This window comes from Antrostomus carolinensis, unplaced genomic scaffold, assembly GCF_000700745.2.
Source record: "Antrostomus carolinensis isolate BGI_N321 unplaced genomic scaffold, ASM70074v2 scaffold15515, whole genome shotgun sequence".
In the NCBI taxonomy this organism is placed as follows: Eukaryota; Metazoa; Chordata; class Aves; order Caprimulgiformes; family Caprimulgidae; genus Antrostomus; species Antrostomus carolinensis.
Genome location: NW_010315872.1, coordinates 54,818 through 75,263, shown reverse-complemented (window position 1 = coordinate 75,263; position 20,446 = coordinate 54,818). Strand labels below are relative to the sequence as shown.

The 20,446-nt window shown below is 36.2% G+C and overlaps 1 protein-coding gene across 1 annotated transcript in view; it reads right to left on the bottom strand.

The window, feature by feature from the left end:
* SH3RF1 (SH3 domain containing ring finger 1) overlaps window positions 1–20,446 on the bottom strand; it is an 87,273-nt gene that overhangs the window by 12,769 nt on the left and 54,058 nt on the right. Inside the window, exons 3-8 of the mRNA XM_010168107.2 lie at window positions 19,489–19,584; window positions 12,118–12,420; window positions 11,096–11,206; window positions 4,035–4,189; window positions 1,473–1,643; window positions 1,019–1,278 (exon numbers count right to left, since the gene is read on the bottom strand). Coding sequence (XP_010166409.1) covers window positions 1,019–1,278; window positions 1,473–1,643; window positions 4,035–4,189; window positions 11,096–11,206; window positions 12,118–12,420; window positions 19,489–19,584 — 1,096 coding nt within the window. The remainder of the gene's footprint in view (window positions 1–1,018; window positions 1,279–1,472; window positions 1,644–4,034; window positions 4,190–11,095; window positions 11,207–12,117; window positions 12,421–19,488; window positions 19,585–20,446) is intronic.

Genomic DNA, 20,446 nt, shown 5'->3' with positions numbered 1-20,446 from the left:
CTCTCTTCTGCTCTGTCAATAAGAAACTTGTGATTAAAAAACCCCTTTCATTACAACTCTCTCAGCCAGGAGATCTTAGGCCTCAAATTAAAGGCTGAAAGAGGGAACACTGGGATAGTTTGAAATGGAATTTTGTTTTGTTTGTTTGACTTTTTAAAATTATTTTTATTTTATTTTCTTTTGAGGCCCTAGAAGCACCTGGAACAGATCAGGCTCCAGTTGTGTGGTATTTTCCTAGCCTGGCAAATCCACAGAGGAGTGCATGGATTTGGTAAACAAAAACTCTTGAAACACCACTATCAGTCCTTTTGGATCTGGGTTTAAATAACAAGAAGGCATGCTTCACTATGATGTGGCCTGCCCCAGACAGTAAAAGCAGAGTTATATCTGTCAGAAATACAGAATTTCATGACATAGATCATATAGATCTTGAAGCCAGTATAGCCTTAGTGTTTCAGAGTGAAAGCTGAAAGAAGTTGCAGTCAAGGTTAGAGAACAAACTAAAATGCCTAAGGATCAACCCTGAGCTAGAGCCCTGAAAAAGAAGGAAAGAATGCTAAAGGTCTCCAAAGATATTAGGAGATAACTTAAAAGTGAATGCTAAATTAAGAGCAATCTGTAGCTGTTACGCAGTTAACACAAAAAAATAAGCTATGACTCAAATGTTCTTACTATACGAATTGTATATTGAGTGAGGAAGCTCAAAGAATGTCCCCATTCCAGATACTGCTGGAATAAAAAAAATTCCACCTGATGTACTCGCATATACATTCCCAACAGCAGGAGTATGTATGTACACACAGTTGCTTAGAAGAGAATAATAAAAGATCAACAATTCAGAGAGATATATTGTAATTTCAGAAAACATTCAACTCTAAAAACCAACATTAAAAATGCCTTAAAAAAACCCAACACATTTACACACACCCTGACTCCAGCTACTTGCCCAGACAGACCCTACAGTTTGCCTACCACACATAAAAAGCTTTATTTTATTTTATTTATTTATTTTTTTTACCTGTTCTAACTGCATTGCGAGCCTGGTTGACTGTCATTTGTCCTGTCACGTGCATAAGGACCTTGGTTTGTGGACTAGTTTGGATATGCGCTGCAGAAACCACAGCTGTGGGTACTGTGCTGGAGTTCACTGCCACACCGTTCCCCTGGAGCTTCTGAGATGTTCCACTAGCAGTGGAAGGGCTGACCATAGTTACCACTCGTCCCGTTTGGCCAGCAGTAGACATAGGAACTTTTGTTTGTGATGCACTTGTCACTGTCCTGCCAAAATTAAAAGCAAAACACTAAAAACCAACTGAAAAATTAGCTAGTTACTAAAACCAGCAGCTCTTCTATTATCCAATTTTAGCATTAAGTACAAGAACAGAAACATTTTGGACTTGAAACTAGAAGAAAATTAACCCTATCCTAGCAAAAACCAGGACAGTTATTTAGACACTTGTATAAAAATATACCTTGTAACTGGAGCCACGTAATTTCCAGGAAAAACACCAATCTTGCTTGTATGCATGGAAGTTCCCTTGAACCAGCCATCCTGACAGCGTTCAAACACTAAGAACATTTCTCCCTTCCTCAGTTCCAGTTCGTCTTCTTTTCGAGGAGTGTAAGGGTATATAGCAACATACCTAAAAGACAGGAAAGTAGATGAAATTGAAAAACATAAAACAACTGAAAGGATCACTTTTGTTATCTGGCAGAGAGAGTTCAATCAGAGATGAGAAGGCATGGCAGAAAGGGTGATGTGTTCGTTGATCCACCGTACTGTTACAATCTTAAAACACAAGTTACAGCGATATTAAGGGGAAACAACGACCATTAAGACTATCCTCCTAACTGCACTTTAATGCCATGTACAATGCTTCTAGTAACATTGCCCGTTTTCTTAATTAAGTTAGTGAACTTAATTAAATAGGCGCTTATCAGGTATAGATCCCAGCTTGTCCCACTTCTCTCTCCCTCCACCTGCTTCTAGCCTCTCTTACACCTTGTGACGTGCCAACTTCTTTTGTTTTGGAGGGGTGGGGAACACAGAGAAGTTCTGTTAGTTGGGAGTGAAAAATCTGTATCAGAACTACCTTTCGAATTGCAAAATTGGAATGTCTGTGCAACTGCAGTGCCAAAAAGAGGTATGTTACTAGAACTTGAAGTCTATGGGTAAGGTAGCTAGCAGTTATTCACTTGTAAAGGTTATTTCCTCTGTTTCCTTCTAAGCCACATTAATGCACAATACAGTGCATCTGAAATCATAGTGAGAGTTCACAAAAATTTTGCCTTTCTTTTTAAAAAGATACTCTGAAGAAAAAAAAAAAAGTAAAAAAACCCCTGAAGCTCCTACAGTTGCATGCTGGAATATTCCTAGAGAAGTCTTCAAATAAAATTGCACAATTTTCTATTACCACATTAAAAAATTATACTGTTTTAACTACCACAGCGTTCTATTTTCCACCACAGTTTGAACATAAGAAAACATTTTAAACCTTCTAAATAAAAAAGTTTATATAATTATGGATCCAGACCTATGGGAAACAGCATTCTAATAAATCACATTTTCTCAAAAAGAATATACTTTTCACAAGAGGCAGCCAATTAGGATAGATGGGAAGAATATCCCCTTTTTTGAAAAAGGATCCACCATCACTTGCAATGCTGGTCTTTCCCACTCCCCTCGTTACCCCAAGGGGAAAAAAGCGGCTTTACAAAACATTCTCTCGTCAAAACTGTCTCTCGTGCACAGTAACGACAGCATTAACTGTATGCTTCTCTTTTTTGCATTATATTTTTATTCCTTGCTGACCACTGAGGAAACTTTGCATTACCTGCAAAAATGCTTTAAAGGCAATATAGGTACCTGGAAAAGCAAGTCCAAAATACATTTTAAAGGCAACATATGACACACTGGCAACAAAAGGCTCCCCTAGTACATGATTCAGAGGTGATCTACAAAGCCACATACTGAAGCTCTATGGGAAAGCAACTGATGTGCTTTAATTGGTGTTCATTAACTTCCCTTTTAGTTAAATCATTCCAAATATCATTAGTATCCTCATATAGAGCAACCCTTTGAAGATGGAGGATGGGAATACATGAGATGGGAACTTGATTAACTGCACTAAGCACAATAACCCATAAGAAGCAGCGTTAAAATGCTTGACACCAAAGAAACAGTCCAAATCCAGATGCACCTGCTATACAAGAAGGGCACTCCTTGGGAGTGGGAGCAAACCTGGTGGGAAGGTAAAAATAAAGACCCAGAACAAAAGCGGTCCTTGCATTATTCAAACGTGTCCTATTAGATGGTTCAGCCACTCCTCGATTTTATTTTTTCTTTTATTGTTCTTCCTCTCCAAGCTGCACACAAAGAAGTTTCCAAGAAGAAATATGTTGTCAGCAGCACATGTTAATATACAAAATATTTTCACACAGAAGGATGACGCACATTTGCTTGTATTACAAGTGTGAAGACATAATGCTAACTAGCAGCTTTCTGCCTTCATTTCAAATTGCCACCCACTAATTAACTGTAGAATCTTCAGTCAAATTTCAATCGCAACTTACACAAGCAGTCTGAAAATTACATTCTAATATAACAGTTTAAATGAAATACAGCACTTTCTGTGTTTTGGCATAAGTTATTCCATATGAGAATAGTCTTTTCATTCCATACGTAACAGAAAACATTGAGTAATTTCACTCCAGTTTGCCACTTGCGAATTATACAGTCTTCACAGCTAACTCAAGGATTCATTCATCTTCTGCATGATAAATACATTTTTGAAGTGAGTCCTTTCTATACACAGCAACAGCTGATTATACTTACCTTAGATACAAATAACTCTCAGTATGAAGGCTATTTGGGATATCACTTTTATGCATTTTCTGTTGCCTTTGTTCTGAGTTGTATGCTTGGCTTTCTGGGAATTCTAGCAGAACGTAGCCAGCTGGCATGATTTAAGTACATGTAAGTTATTGATCTCGTGCCATTTTTCTGACTGGCGAAAAGTTTCAATTTTACTTACACACTTGGACGAGTTTGTGGTCGTAAATGTGCCATTTGGTCAGTTGATCCTGATGTAGGCCTTGGTATTACACCTGCAGACTGAGCTCCAGAAGAGGCCGACGCAATGATTGCAGCAGACAAGAGAGGTGGTGGTGGAAGTGGGGGATTCACATTCTGATTTTATGAGAACAAAAAAAATAGCAACAGATGATCAATATTGTTTGAGGAGTTGAATCAGCTGCAAAAAAAAAAAAGAGTATGATATTCTAAGGAAATGGGAAAAAACCAGTTGAGTTCAATATTCCTTTACCTTCTGTACGATATAACTGGAGAGTCAGGTTTGTCTGTATTTCTCTTTTTCCAGTTTAAAATCTTGAAGTCTTGGCAGCAAATTAAGCTAATGACAAGCAATTTCTCAGCAGAGGAAAAACGGAAAGCATTGTTTCTAATTATAACATCTTTTGGACAGGACTCAACAAAAATTCAGAAGCCTTCCAGGAGGCCGATTTTGCATCCTACTGCTGACTGTACTTCAAAACATGATTGTTTTTGTAACCTGAAGCTGAAACATAATATATAATTCAGCAGCAGTGCACCCAAAACCACCCCTTCTGGGGAAAATTTTCTTTTGATGTGTGGGTTACAAAAGCAAGCACAATACAAGTCCATAGTCACTGAGCTATTGTTACCACTTTCTCCTATTCTTCTAGTTTAAAGAGTTAGCTTTTGAAATTCAGTATTATCAAGACTGGTAATCTTTAACAAACACCCCAGTAAAAAGGCACGGTTCCTTTACAGGCAGATCCTAACGGGGGTCCTGCCTACAGGCTTCTGCGCCTTTTGAGAATCAATGGAGCAATTGTTACCTTCTGCTCTGTAAAGCCTCAGACAATTCTTTAGGACCTGTGTACTGACACTCCTGGGAAAAGTCTCCCACAATAGGAGAACTTTTCCTTTCCCTCCTTCCAAAAATAATTATTTGTGTTACAATACACACAAAAAGAGTAATAAAAACAGTCCAAAATTTGAAAATGTAAAACTGAATTAATTTCAAACATAATCTTTGACTTCACACAATTCTTTAACACTGAAACAAAACTCTACACCACACCACTTCAGGTTTAAAAATCACGTAACAAAAATATAAATTAAAAAAATGTCCTGAACTACTGCCTGGCTCTTCCAGTACCTCAGCATATAACTGTACAGCATAATATTAAAATTAAAAAAATTGAAAATTAAAATTAAAATTGAAAGCAATTTTAATTGCACTCAAACATCCTACTTCTAAAGGGGTTTTTTTTGTTTTTCTAAACAAAAACCTAAGGAAAGCAAATTTTAGTTCTACACTATGTGATTACTACCTCGCTGCATTTGGTGTAACTGTTCACAAAAAGGCAGCACTCTGAACTTGACAGTCTTACACTGTCAAGACACAATCAAGAACTGCATAATTAAAAGCTTTCAAATCTAGAGAAAATTGATTAATAGTTTTTTAGTCAAAATTCTTATGCTTAGTTACGATATTAACTGCATGGTATATTGTAAAATATTCCTATTCTGTTTAAAGCTTTTTTTCTTACGACTGTACATTAACAATTTCTTAAGTCCAAATAGGCCTCCTATATCCAACACAAAGCAGACAGGACCTGCTGGAGAAACATCATTGTGAGCTTTGATACTAACGGTTGAGTTATTTACAAGAAAGGCAATTGCATTTGCTTCACATGGTAGATCCTCATCCAACCAACAATCTTTTTAAAATATCCTGATAATTCATACCGAAATACCAACATTTCTCTTTCAGTTGCTTTACAGCAGAAGTTACTCCCCGCAAAGTCAACTTCAACAAATGTCTTGGCTGAACCCAAGCTGAACGTGAGCATCTAACTTTTAAACAACCTGTGTATAGAATATAAATTCAGACCCTTTTTTTTAGGCATCTAGATTCCTTTATACATGGTAGAAGGTGTGAATCCACATTAGGAAATGATTACTTGTAAATCTTTAAAATTAAACCTATTTATGCAAAACATCAAGGCTGTCACTATTCCATACTTCCTGCATCTCTAAAGATATAAATGCTGGGCACTGTATTTTATTCAATTGAACCCACAATACACATCGAATTTTTAGCTGCAATAAAGGCACCTTCCCAGCTCTATTTTATTCGGCTTTATTCAGGTTCTGCTCTCCTCCCCATGTCTATTACTATGGTAATGTAACCTGCAGTGAGCCACAGCCCAATTAAACTCCTAAGGACTTGGCAAGTACTTAGAAATCTAAATAAACTACCTGATAGGCTTTAGAGGACAAACGGCTCCTCAGTTTGCATTGCTACAACTTGATAAAGTAGATCCAAATGCTCTAGCCAAGTTTTCAGGAAGTTTTCTGGCATGTAACCATTTTACTAGCTATTGAGAAACATACCTACCTCCAGAGCATAAGCTAGTTTGGATGGTTCCCACATTCAACGTTCTGTGAAAGAATATATGTAAACCCCCCCAGGATTTAATAAAATCCACTTATCAAAATAATTAAGAGTATTTTTATTTTAGGTAGTTGAGGGGGAAAAATTGAAAGTTTCTGCAACACTTTTCAGACAACAAAGTGTAGTTTCAAGAATATATAACAGCAAATGTGATTTTTTTTTTTAATTGGAAGAGGAAACATTACCTAATTTGATAATTTATGTAAAAACTTCAAATGGTACCTATACTCGTGTTCTAGAAACTCATACATATTACTAAGTTTAAATATAATTAGGCTGCATTCCCATATCACTCAATAATCAGTTCACTCAAAGAATAACAAAAGGCACAACAGTGGAAAAAACCCCATTCATTAACTGCCTTTGCTCCCACAAAGTCTAGGGAAAAATATATGACTTGCAAAATACGCTGAGGGCTAACAAATTAAGGCTCATGTTTAACAAAATTCCTAAATTATAAATATATGTTATCAAGAACAGGCCTCTCATACAAAACCTTGTAGTTTCCTTCAGCTGCTTCCTCTTCCTAACAAAAGTTGATTTGCATTTTTGTTGGTTAAAACTCAAGACAGTTCTTACTTAAACCTCTTCCTGACTGACTTACACGATTGAATCAACTGGAACTACATGAAAGAGAGCTAAATGTCATCAGCATACTATAACCCGCACAGCTTCTGCCTTATTAATAATAACTCAGATTACCTTATATACTTTAACATAGAGGGACAATTTTTTGGGGTGTGTGGGCAAGAGATAAGGCCCAGAAAAAAGAAGGATTTTTTAATTTTTGAAACCTTCAGCAGGTAAGCGAATGTAAATCACTCCAATACTGACTGCCTATTTCTGCTAGTTAAGTGCACATACCATGACACATTTTCAAAATCAACATATTCAACCTTCAGAAGTAGCAATATAGATATCTAGGTTGATTGCAATCCAGAATACTTTTAACTTCTCAAGAGACTTGCAAAGGCAGAATGAAAGGAAGGTAAATTATCTGTTGTTGATATATTCTGGTTTTCTTCTGCTGCTTTTGAATATAACTAACTTTGCTGTGGTATATTTTGTCTCTGTTTTTCCCATAACGTGGTTCAAATCACATACTTCCTTTAAGAGTTTTTTCAGAAAAATCTATGGCAACTAGATCTCCTCCATTAGATAACTACCTTATAAATTGCATCCAGGAATTTCCTCCCAAGTAAATGAGCCTTACATAATTGTATGTGCATATTTTCACCCAACAACTACTGAACTTGACATCTGCTATTTATATTTTATAAAGAACTTCAAATATACTAAGCACCTACAAGGTTCAAAAATACCAGTGGCCAAGAAAAGCAGACCAACTAATGCCCCCATTAAAGGCAAAGTTGCAGTTTGAAGTCCCAGAGAACAGTGTAAGTGATAATATCACAGTCAAAAGCCTCAGCTGTCTCAGTTCATAGCTTCTTCAATTTTAAAGAATCAAACCTCAAAACATAAAACAAGAATCAATGCTGCCAGCTAAAGAACTGCTGCTGTAAAATAAAACTTTTAAATAAATTAGCACAGGTTTTCTGAACGCAAATTAAAATTTGCTTAAGTGATATAAGCAGCAGATAGTGTACATGGTCACTCGGCAAAAAGCACTCTCATTCCTAAGTCTTATTTGTGTCAGTTTTGTCTGCAAATTTGTAAATAAATAACTTCATCCTGCATTTGGTACCAACTAGCATCTACAAAAGATTATTATGGACAAAATAAAATTAATACAATTGGCATTTTCTGAACCAACAAAATAAAAACATAACAAATTAAAATGTGATCCTATACATAAACACAGATAAAAGACTCGCAAGCTCTTTGGGACTGGAATTTAATCTGAACTGTATTAGAGAAAATTGCTACCCAACCAGACAGCTCAAAGTATCTCCTCTGAACAATAAAAAAGACATCTTTCTTACAGAAGATAAGAGAAGACGTTAGCTTTTCTTTGCTTGTAGATTCAGGAAAGAAAAATGTAGCACAGTACATAAATTCAGAATTACTGTAAAGGAATATATACTTCTCTTCTTCACTGATGGGGAATCATGCTCATCCTCTCTGATTTCTTCTTTCTGCCTTAATATGAGTTTGGCACGAAGTAAAATAAGTTGTATAAACAGCTTGCTCTCAAAGAACAATCAGTTACTTTAAAAAGTGTTATAAACACCAAGACGATTGACAGGAAGAAGACCAATTAAATCGACTTCATGCTAAAGAGAAACTCCCAGTTCCAATCCAACTCCCTTGTCATCTGCTTACTATTCAGAAATGAAAAAAAAAGCTAAAGGGAGAATCTTAGAGAAATGCAGGAGTTTATACTTACAAAATACAATGCATACAAAAGCAAAAGGACTCAAGCCAACCACTTCTGATGTATTAAATCATACAATCACAATTGTTCCATAGCTTAAAAGTAACGCTCAGGATATCAGGGAGGGTATTTCCAGAAGGGAAATGTCTAGAGAGACAAGAACATCACTTTCTCTCTTAACCTGTCAGAACCGTTTTGCACACTTCTAGAATTAAGACAAGAGTTTATGAAGCAAGAGGAAAAGTGGATGTAAAAGACACATTTCACAGTCTGTGACTATAAACTGCATCATCATCTAATATCATCTCTAGTAAAAGAACACAGAAACAACCTGACCATAGTCTCAGCTGCCACCTTGTATTTCAGTCATGCTGAAAACAAGTCAAGAAGAAACAGAACATTATGTGCAGAAGGTCACTGACTTTTAAAGAGGGTGGCAAAGAATAATTCAGATCCTCAATGGGAATTATGTGCCTAATTGGAAACATAACCAGGAACATGGTTATGACAAAGAGAAAGTAGCACTCCAGGATACAGGACGATCATGTGGCAGGAGTTTCACTCCATGCTGCATTTACCACTGTAATTTAATTCCTATGAGTACCAATGGTGAGATCGCTTTTGAACAAGCTTATGCAACTAAAGCACCCGAGGTGGTTTAATGACTTTGCATCAGCACCAAAATAAAGTATTTTTCCATATTGGCATCAAAGAAAGAACTACTGATTCTTGATAACAAACAAAAGTGTTCGTTACTGAGAGGAAAGAAAAAGCAACTTCTGGCAGAACTCTGGCTCCTGCCTACCCTATCCTCTCCAGAATGTTTCTCAGCCACAAATCAAATCAATTACTCAATGTTTGCGGCATGTATGTTAGCTAGACTTGTACTCTGCCTAACAGCACAAATGATACCAAAACTGATTTTGTTTGCTCAGTTCTCACAGGTGTTTTCTGAAGGCCAGGATGAAAGAAGTGATTACATGAATTACTATATAATTGTTTCTAGTATTAGATGTACACCTCATATGCAAAAAAGGACCTGGGGGTCCCTCTTGGTGGACACCAAGTTGAACATAAGTCAACAATGTGCCCTTGGGGCAAAGAAGGGTAATGGTACTTCATTAGGAGTGGCTTGCTTCATTAGGAGGAGTCTTGCCAGCAGGTAAAGGGACCTGATCCTTCCCCTCTTCCTCAGCACTGATGAGGCCAATCGTTAAGTACTGTGTCCAGTTCTGGACTCCCCCGTACAAGAGAGACACGGACATACTGGAGAGTCCAGTGAAGAGCTACTAAGATAACTAAGGGACTGAAGCATCCCTCCTATGAGGAGAGGCTGAGACAGCTGGGACTGTTCAGCCTAGAGAAGGCTCAGGGGGATCTCATCAATGTATATAAGTACCTGAAGGGAAGGTGGGAAGGTACAAAGATGATGGAGCCATGCGCTTTTCAGCGGTGCCCAGTGAAACACAAATTGAAACACAGGAGGTTCTGTCTCAGTATCAGGAAACAGTTTTTCACTGTGAAGGTGACCAAACACTGGCACAGGTGGCCCAGAGAGGTTGTGGAGTCTCCCTCCTTGGAGATATTCAAAAGCTGTCTGGACAGTGTCCTGGGCAACCGGCTCTAGGTAGCCCTGCTTGAGCAGGGAGATTAGACTAGATGACCTCCAGAGGTCCCTTCCGACTTCAACCACTCTTTGACATTAAAATATGAATCTAAATATAAGAAGATTATTAACTGGTTCAAGATTAACATACATTTAACAGTAGGATTGCAAAGATGATCCCCATATCGAAGGAGTCGTTAACAATAAAAGGGAAAAGCATTGCTATAGCACAACCTGCATTAATGAGTAAGGCAGGGCAAAAGCACACTGTATAAATATCTGGCAGCTGTGGTCTCAAGTTGATGGATTTTTAGAAGACCTTACTTGTTTCCCCTAACCTGCCCCCTAGCATAAGCTCTTTCCTACTCAAGCTGAAAAGAAACACTGTTCTGGAAGAAAGTGTGCTTCTTGTGTTTACTACAGAGAAATGACAGAGGAAAGCTGGAGAAATGGATATGCATGACAGGATGCAAACATTATTGTATCAATAATGCTTTTGCTATAGTTCAATTTATACCATTGCCTATCACATGGACAATCATCATAAAATCATAACTTCTGATCAGTGTATCAGAACTCATTTAAAAAAAAATTACTGTACAGACCAAAGACAAATGAGAAGGCTGGGTTTTCTTAAACGGTACTTACACCAAGAGCAGCTTGGTAGGTAACTTCTGATGGGAAGGTAAATGAAGGCCCTGTTGTGACTGGGCTGCTAGGGGGTGGAGTCACAATTAGCCCTGTAGTACCGATATGAACCTGTCAAAGGAAAAAAAAAAAAAATCAGCAGGCTCAGTTGTGAGTAGTTTAATAGGAGATGGTTTTGACACAGCTGTAAGCTTCATGGTCAAAATCACAAAGACACAGCTGTAAGCTTCATGGTCAAAATCACCAGGGCTCTACTATCTGATCACAATGCTCACTTGTTTTTTTCCCCCTGACATTTCAGAAATACTGGAGATACATTGAACTATCAACGTGAAACATGCTTTTACCAATGTCAATCTTGTTTTTTTCCACAGAAGGCTGTCAGATCCCAAAGACATGCAAATAAAACACATTTACTAGCTCATGTAAAATGACACCAACACTTCTTAGTCTCCAGTACTATCTCTTCTCCCATGATGCAATCTCTATGTGAAACAGAGAATTGTTCATAAACTAGTGTAGCTTGTAACTAAAAGCTTTGAAGAAATGGGAGATTAACAAAGAAATAAAGGCAGATAAATATTTCTACTTATCACAATCAGATTAATATGCTACATTTCTGGAACTAACGTAATTTTCAAATTGAATTTACCTTTTACTTGCACATGCTTTATTAATATCCAATATTATATTCAATTTAGAAAAAACCCAAGAAATTAAATCACTCCAGTTTCTAGTTTCCACAGTTTAATAAAAATTCTTGTGGTAATTTACAAATTAAAAACTGTGAAAAAAGTTAACTTACAAAACAAAAAATATTTGCTATCATTGTATAAGAAGTGTTGTAAAATGTTTTCCTTAAATGCTCTCATGCTGGAGGACAAACTTCATGAAAGTGTACATTAATATTAATTACATATCATTAATAATTCAAAGCAAGTAATCTGACAAGATCAGAAGCCTTAATACTTATTAAAAAAAAAACCTCACATATAATTTATATTTGATTTCATGGAAATTACCTGAGAAGGGGCACTACAAGAAAGTCCCGTCAGCTCACTTATGCGGGCTGCTGCGGTTGGGTTGCTGGAGCTGATGAGGACAGGAGGACTAATTTCCATCGAGTGGCGATTCTGAGAAGACTGTGAAGACTTGTTGGACATAGTGAGGGAGGTAAAAGAGTGACGTTTTTTGGTGTTTTTCTTAGTATCGGTGTGCTTTTGGGTTGAATTGTTGTGGGCTGCCCCAGAGGTACCTTCTCCAGAGTCAACAGCAGAACCTGAGGGCTTATCCAATTCTATCAGCTGTTTGGCTGCTGTGTTAAACTACGAGAGATAGTCACACATTAGTATTTTTTATTTATAAAAATCACCTGAATATAACAAAAAATACCCCTATTCTGCATTTATTCATAATATAATAGAATTTAAACCATGCGACTTAAAACTGCAACATACTCACCTACTCTACAAATTAATCATTACAGAGTCACAAGACTTTCACTACAAACTCAAAACACTTACTGTTGGGCTGGTGTGGACTACCCATCAGAGGTAAAATTTCAGTCAAGAAAGGACATTATGCTCTAGACTAGCCATGGATTAATTCAGCAATATCTGCTGCCTGTGTTATCCAGAAGTCAGACTAAATCAGAGTGGTTCCCTTTGACTTTATAATATAAAAATCTGTATTACAAAACTCCTTGAATGTTCATTTCATTTTAAACCTTTTTTGTTTTGTTTGTAAGCATGGCATAAGCCCACACCTTTGCATGTGGGCTCTCGAAGACATTTCTCCCGGTATCCTTTGGTATTTATGCACATATCTTTAACACTACCCATAGTAAAAAGCAGGCTTCCTAAATGCAGACTGAAGACCACAGTAGGACAGACTAAAGATTCAGCTACACCAGTACACTGCCTGACAACAGGCAGCTATTCAAGCATAAGACAGCATAAAGAGAAAATAATCATATATTGGCAATTCTGTGGAAGCTTCTGAATTTTCTAATGAGGAGGCAGCATCTCTGTACCCAAGAACCCTCAAATGGATTATTTTTTGTTTTTTAATCTTATCTAATGATTTTTTTTTACAATGAAATTTTCTCTATGTTATTTTGTTACAACAATGTTACATTAAATGCAAACAAATCCTTCCTTTTCAATGAAGAAATAAGGAATCCCACACATTTTTTTCTTACAATGAAATGTAAGCTATTTAAGAGAGGAGGAAAAAAACCCAACAAAAAAAAACCCTGTACATTTTTCACAAACCCTTTATTTCCAGAAAATTTTATTTGTATTCTAGAGCTATTGGAAATAATAATGTCAGAGCTCTCATTTATTCATGAGCTGAAGTATCACTAGCAACAGTTTTCTGACCAAGTTAGCTAATGTTAATATGTACCACTAATACTGAATACTGTTATTTGGATAAGCGTAGCCAGTTACAAAGAAGGGAAAAATCTTTTCTGAAGAACATCAGGATGAAAGAATGAAATTAGTTACTGTGGAAGTACTATTTCTATTCTTCAGCATATGATTTCTTCTGTTTATTTTACCCATTTTTCCACAAGTTTTAAAATACCTACTATGCTCATGAAGAGTTTTAAAGCAGTATTGTACCCCATCAAATCTTTTTTAGACAAAAACCACATTGTTAATCATGATAGCATCAACACTGATTTAAATGCAGCTCCCACAAATGACAACAGCTTATACCCTGCACACTTTCCTATCTCCAAGGACAAGTAGATATACATCAAGTGGTGCAAAAGAATAAAGAACATATATTTTTAAAAATATACAAAAGGTTTTCAAGTGGTATAAAGATGAGATCTGGAAGGAAATTCCATGCATATACAGAAGAAATAGACAAAGTAAGTTCAAAACTAGAACTACTGGAACAATGAGGAGCTGACATCAAAACCTACTAAGATGTGACAGTAGGAAAATTAGAATTATTACATGCTTTAAGAGGAAGAACTATCTAGGACATCCTGCAGTGGAAGAGGGGCATAATGGCGAATTTGAAAAAGGATACAAAGGTGAGAATATAGAATTTTTTTCTAAATGTTCTTATTGTTTGTCCTTTAGAAGGCAGCTGAAGAGAACAGGAAGGGCAGGAGAAGACAATATCACAGTAGTAAACATTCCTAAGAAAAAGGTGTGCGCTAGATTTTCCTTCCTGCAGATACAGGACACAGATCATATGGACAAAATAATTTTGTACCACTTGTGTGGTACAGAAGACATAACCATACAGCTTTCTCCAATTCACTTGCAAGCCCATTATTTAGATATTTATATTTATTTGTTAAATTTTAAATTTAGAGTGGATATACTTCTAACAGACCAGTGAAAACAATGGTATTTTATCACAGAACACTGATATGAGGCTGAAGGATACAAAACAAGTAGAAAACAAGGCCCAAAAAAAGCCTACTCTGCTACTCATCCTGTCAGGATCCTATCCTTCATCATGGCAAAACATGCAGGCCTTTCAAAGGCTAATCCTTTTATGTATTTTGCACATTTTTTCAACTCAGACTGAAATTCTTCATGTCCTTTCCAAGAATCTGTGTCTTTCATACTGACATATACAACGGCTGCAACCACTTCTATTCTTACCTAATCTACTCCCTTTTTCTAGCAAAGAGCCTGTTCACAAATTACACAGACCAGAGAGAGAAAAGCAGTACTCACTGCTAAAACAAGAACTACCTAATCGGAATAGTTAAGGGATCATCCAGGAGTAAAAAACAAACCAAAAGCCACTCTGAGATAAGCACCTCAAGGTTCCTGTTACACCTCATTATGTTTGTTTACCTCCTGAAGCTATTAATCCCTGCAGGATGTGACTACTTCTGTAGAGCGAACAACCTATTAGAGAAGAGTTAATAAGGCTTGCCCATGGGACTGATTCAAATATACGCAACGTATTGAGCTTTCTTATGTAGAGAAGAAAGCAGAAGACAGTAGTATGAACCCAAACATGGAAAAGAACTGATTACTGGCCTTTTCTTAGAAGCAACCTGAGGACAGCAATAGTTGCAGAATATTTTGCAAACTGCAATTTACTTCTTCCTTGAGAAGAGAAATGAAGAACTTGCACGCGTTCTCCAATGAAACGGCTCAAGGTCACCATGGGGAACACATCCCACTCATGCTATGAACTGTTTCAATACAGCATTCCTGACTGCAACAAATACCCCTCTATCCATTCCCACATTTTCTACGTTGCTTTCCTGACCAGATGCATTTGAACTGAAGCTTCTTTACTTCCTCTTTCATATTCATATTTATTTGTTTTTTCCATTCAATAAAATCTTGCTGTAATAGGTAGCCTGAAATGCAACTCCCCTTCCCACCAAAACCCAGGAAACAGAACAACTTTCCAAAGGAGCAAGACAGAGGTGGCCAGCTGAGCTGCGTCTCAGCGCTCCAGTAAGGGGTCAAGGTGAGCTGTCTAGAGAAATTATCAAGTAGACTACCATGCAAGCCCTGTTTCAAAGTCTCTTATAGCTGTGCTTTACTGTACTTTATTTTACAAACGAATTCAGGTGTTCTTCACTCACACGTAGAGAGTTAGAATTTAATCACTTTCTGAAATAAAGTGAAAACACCCTATCTTCTCCTTCAAATGATCTTTCTATTCACATTCATCCAAAAATTTTATTCATGCAATTTTACTACATTACCATATGTCAAGGAGCTATTTTTCCACATTACCAATACTATTATTAGTCAAATTCCAGTTCCTAGACAGCATTTCCCTTTCACGTATATTTGGAAACAAAGGAGTAAAGTGTGTAGGGTAAACATTGTCCTTATTTGACTTTATTATTTTTGCTAAGTATCACCCTGCAGGATAGGCAAGAGCTTAGAAACCTCAATTCAGCTTTGCAATTAGAGTTCCAGAACAAATACATTAATCAAAACTATGATGCTCAGAAGCTGTCATTGGAATTGTAACACTGAGATTATCATATTCAAATACAATGGGGATCTATAATTTTCTACTCGAAATTAACAATCACTGTTTTAAGCCGTAATATGCAACATTCACTTTTTACATAAATTTTCTGTTTAAAGGTCTGGGCAGGCAAAACAGTCACAAAGTAGAGGAAAGTTCCCATAAAAGCTCTCGTCTTATTTTTCTGAGTCAGTACTGTTACAAAAATCTGTTGTTTTTTTTTTTTTCTAAGCACTTTATCAGATCACATAATTTAAAAGTGATAGACAAAATTTAGCCTAGTAAATACAACGTTAAAAAGACCAGGCTAGAAATCCAGCCTAAAATCCAATCTAAAATGCATAGACACCATAAAAAAGAAATAAGTTTTGAAACACTCCTCTGTTTGGTACCAGCAGAGATGCTAATAAAAAAACCCCAAACAACCTGACATACTAGGTACATAAAATCCTATGTTCTCATTAAGATGTCATGTTAACTGATGGATGCAGTAGTATAAAATGACAATGAAGTTAAAATTCTACTACAGTGAACATTATAGATAATTCGGGGTTTTTCCTCCTATATTTCTATAAGATTGCCTATGAATAAAGCTAGAAGAGCTGGATTAAAACAAAGGTGTTTCCCAGTTGTTCACATTAACTTGGGAAAACAAAAGCTGTCTTTTTTTCTACTGACTTTTTGATTAAAAAGTGATTTATTTTCCCTCATTTTTGTTTTTCTGTTCTGGATATTTGTATTTTTCTAGTTGTTCTGTATGAGTGCTAAATAACTTGTAAAAATTTAAATACTTTTTAGAATTGGAGTGTGTTTACTAAGTGTTAAACCACATAAAAATGTAAAGTTTGAGGTCTTTCTAAGAAATGTATGTTGTACCCAGAACTGTACTCCACACAGAAAAATTCTACTGCTATCTGTTTAGTTCTGATTAATCTTTCATTTTGGAACAGAGATAAACATAAATGTTATGAACTTAATCATACAGTTTCTAGACTCGCTGTGCAAGAATCTGGTTTACCTGCTTTGAAATTCCATCACTCAAAACTCTAGTAATTTAAATATGTCAATCAAGTCTTACTCTAGTAAAACTAGAGGGTTTGTTTGGTTTTAGCACTTCTTAGAAAACAGAATTTCTCTTTTTTTTTGCAATGTTTTGCATTATATATTTTTCATTTGTAAATAGAAGTAATTATTTCACAGTGCTATGACACAAAGATGGAATGTTTTTTGACTCAGTTAACAAATCATACTTTTAATGGAATCACTATTAAAATTCATCTCAAAATGTTTTCAGTCTTACCTTTATTATTACCACAAATTTAGTAAGTGAAAGTGATTGATAGAACAGAGTAGACTAGCAATCACTGAATCATAAAATGTTCCTCCAGGTAAAAAGTCAATCAGAGCTTTTCATGGACTTCAACATATCTAAAATTTAACCTGTGACTTCACCATAGAAGAAGCATCACAAGTATCAGGCCTATACTATAAAATAAACACCACAGACTGCCCATTTTAAAGTTAATTACTTAAAAAATCTCCAGTAAATGCAGCTACTAATTCACATTTTAAAAAATAAGAAAAAAAAAAAAGGATGTGGACTAACATACGCAAGGCAAAGATAATGCCTGTCATTATGAAAAAACAGGCAATGACTACAGGATTGGGAAAATATAACTAAAAATACCATATTAAAAATACCTCAAATATATTAATTTCTTCTCATCTTCAGTGTCTTTAATAATAACATACGTCAGAATGGTTTGATATACTTGTGTTAACTGTCTGCATAGTTTCCAGAATAATAATTATATAGTATCAGAAAATAGGTATTTCAAAATTCAAATGGATCATTTTCTGCATATCTCACTGTTCTTCACCACAGCATGTGTGTTGTCTTGGCATATGCTGAAAAAAAACACCTATCTGAAGTATCTCTTTGGCTATTATTTATCATTCTAGATTTCCCATATAATTTCTTTGGGGATTTGCAAGTGTGTACACAAGTGTCTGTCCCTGGTTCTAAAAGGTTAAATGAAGATATATTTTCTTAGTTGATGGAATCTGTCTGAAAATATCAACAGTGAAATACATTTTGTGACTGAATATCTTTTTTTTCAAGAGTATTCTCCATTTTGCAAACTTCTGTAGAGATGGAAACAGAGTTGTTAGTAAAATAGTTAGCCCAAGTGGCAGCTGTAGGAAAGGGCTTTTTCTAACTTGGCTGAGCTAAGTGATTTAGTTTTAAAAAGCAGCACAAAAAATCTTTACTGCCTGAACTGAAGGGGCACTTAATTGCACGGAGCAAGGAAGGAATAGCCAGGGGCAAGAACATCTTAAATTGGCTTTTAAAAACTTCTTAAACTGAAGCTAGAATTGCACTAATCACATTGAAATCCTTTTGTTTTTGTTGTTTTTTTCAGTTATGTGAAGATTTCTATCCCCAGATATTCCCTTACATCAACCTATAAAAACTAATATACATATTTTCCTTAAAAAAAAAAACGTTGGTTCAACACAGTCATTTTTTAAAAAGTCCCCACCTCATCAGGGCATTCAGAAATTGAATTAATAAAACCTGACTTGATTCTTACTGTGGTTAAACATTTCTTCTGTGACCTGAGTTACATATTTCTCATCCCACAAGTAATGTGAAAATACCTTTTTCTTTCATTATTCTGACTCATTTATTTAAATAAAATCTCTTCAGTGGGAGAAGTGTCCCTTACCAAGCATCCATAGCATACCTACCAGAAAGAGACAAATCTATGCATCATCCCGTAATGAAAATTTTCATGATAATGAATGTTAATAATCTATGCCTTTCTATATAGAAGATACAGCTTTCAACTCTTAAACCTTAAGAGGCTGGGGAAACTCTCAGCTGCTAACTCTCAATGTAAATTGTCATATAAGAAATGCAGAAAGGTACAGAAGATTTTATATAAAGGTCTTTTGGATGTAAAAGTCAATGCTTTAGCTGCTCAACAACAGCCTATATTCTCTGACTTTCTAGTTGTGCTAATTTGGTTTTGAGAGGCAGGTATTAGGGAAAGTGCAAAGCTTCCTACTTCTCTGACTTGCTGATTGCTTCAATTTTGTGGTTAAGTGTGGTTAAGGTTTGTGATTGACTGTATGACTTCAGTATTAATAAGAAAACACAGTGACTGTCTCCACATACTTTCATTCCAGTTCCATTCAATGAAAACAGGTATCAAATAGCTAAGTAAAAATCGCTGGTTCAACTGCTGAGGTAATTAAGTTTCCCAAAATAAACACACAGATCTTGCATTATTTCAGGTCTAAGACTATTTATATCTCAGGTTATTTTAGAATCACCAGCAGTACTGATTACTTTTCCTGTTAGAAAACGAAATACACAGTGGGCACAACCTTACCGAGGGCCCAACTCTACTCACCTCAACATATGAAATTGGAAATATTCCTATCTTGTCAGCCAGCATTCCTTCTGCCCAGTTTTCATCCACGCGGCGAATTACAGTCAGAACATCATCCTGTGTGAACATGCAGTGATTATGTCTCCCAGCTCTAATTAAACTTCTGATTTAATTTCCCTCCATAACGCACGGGTAATCAGAGAAGGCGGTCCATGGACAAGGACTGCAGAGAAGGCACTCCGTAACAGGGAACATGCCGGTTTGGGGGTTGAAGTTGGTTCCAGCTGTTCCTTTTCCTATTTGTCAGAGTTCAGCTAACTGTCCACAGCTCACCTCAGCCATCTGACTTTGTCCTTCATGCAGAGTTCCTGCCATGTTCAGTCTATGATACTCATCAGCCCCGCTTTAAACCCTTGGCATTAATCAACAGAACCACAGTGTTTTTCCTTCTCAACTGACTCATTACCTAATCTTCCCTAGATGTTGCCTTTCTACTTATGTATTAAGACCACTGGTAAATGGCAAGATTTCTTTCACATCTACACAGAGCTTTTGGATTAGACATGGTTTTGAGAATGTTACAGAAAAAAAGGATTTACGTGCACATTAAACATTACTCTCACTTATACCGAGATGTAGAACTGTTTCATATGGACCTTAAAATATTTGGAAACACACAGGCTTACTCAAGCGAGACTGCAGATTAAAAATAAAAAAAGTTTGCCAACAAGTTAATCAAAATATGCAAGGTAATGCCAATCATCTTCAACAGTACTGCTGCTCTGCGTTGTAATAACCATTATCTGTCCACATGTTAATATCTTTCTTTTTTAGAACTTTTAGCCATCCTTTTCACTTTTAATAGGCAAGGGCAGAAAAGTGATTAGCTCACATTTGATCTTGCAACGTTTTTGTGCAATTAGATAAACTAAAGAATCAGAAACTGAAAAAAGGAACAGCTCCGATTCCTGTCAAAAGT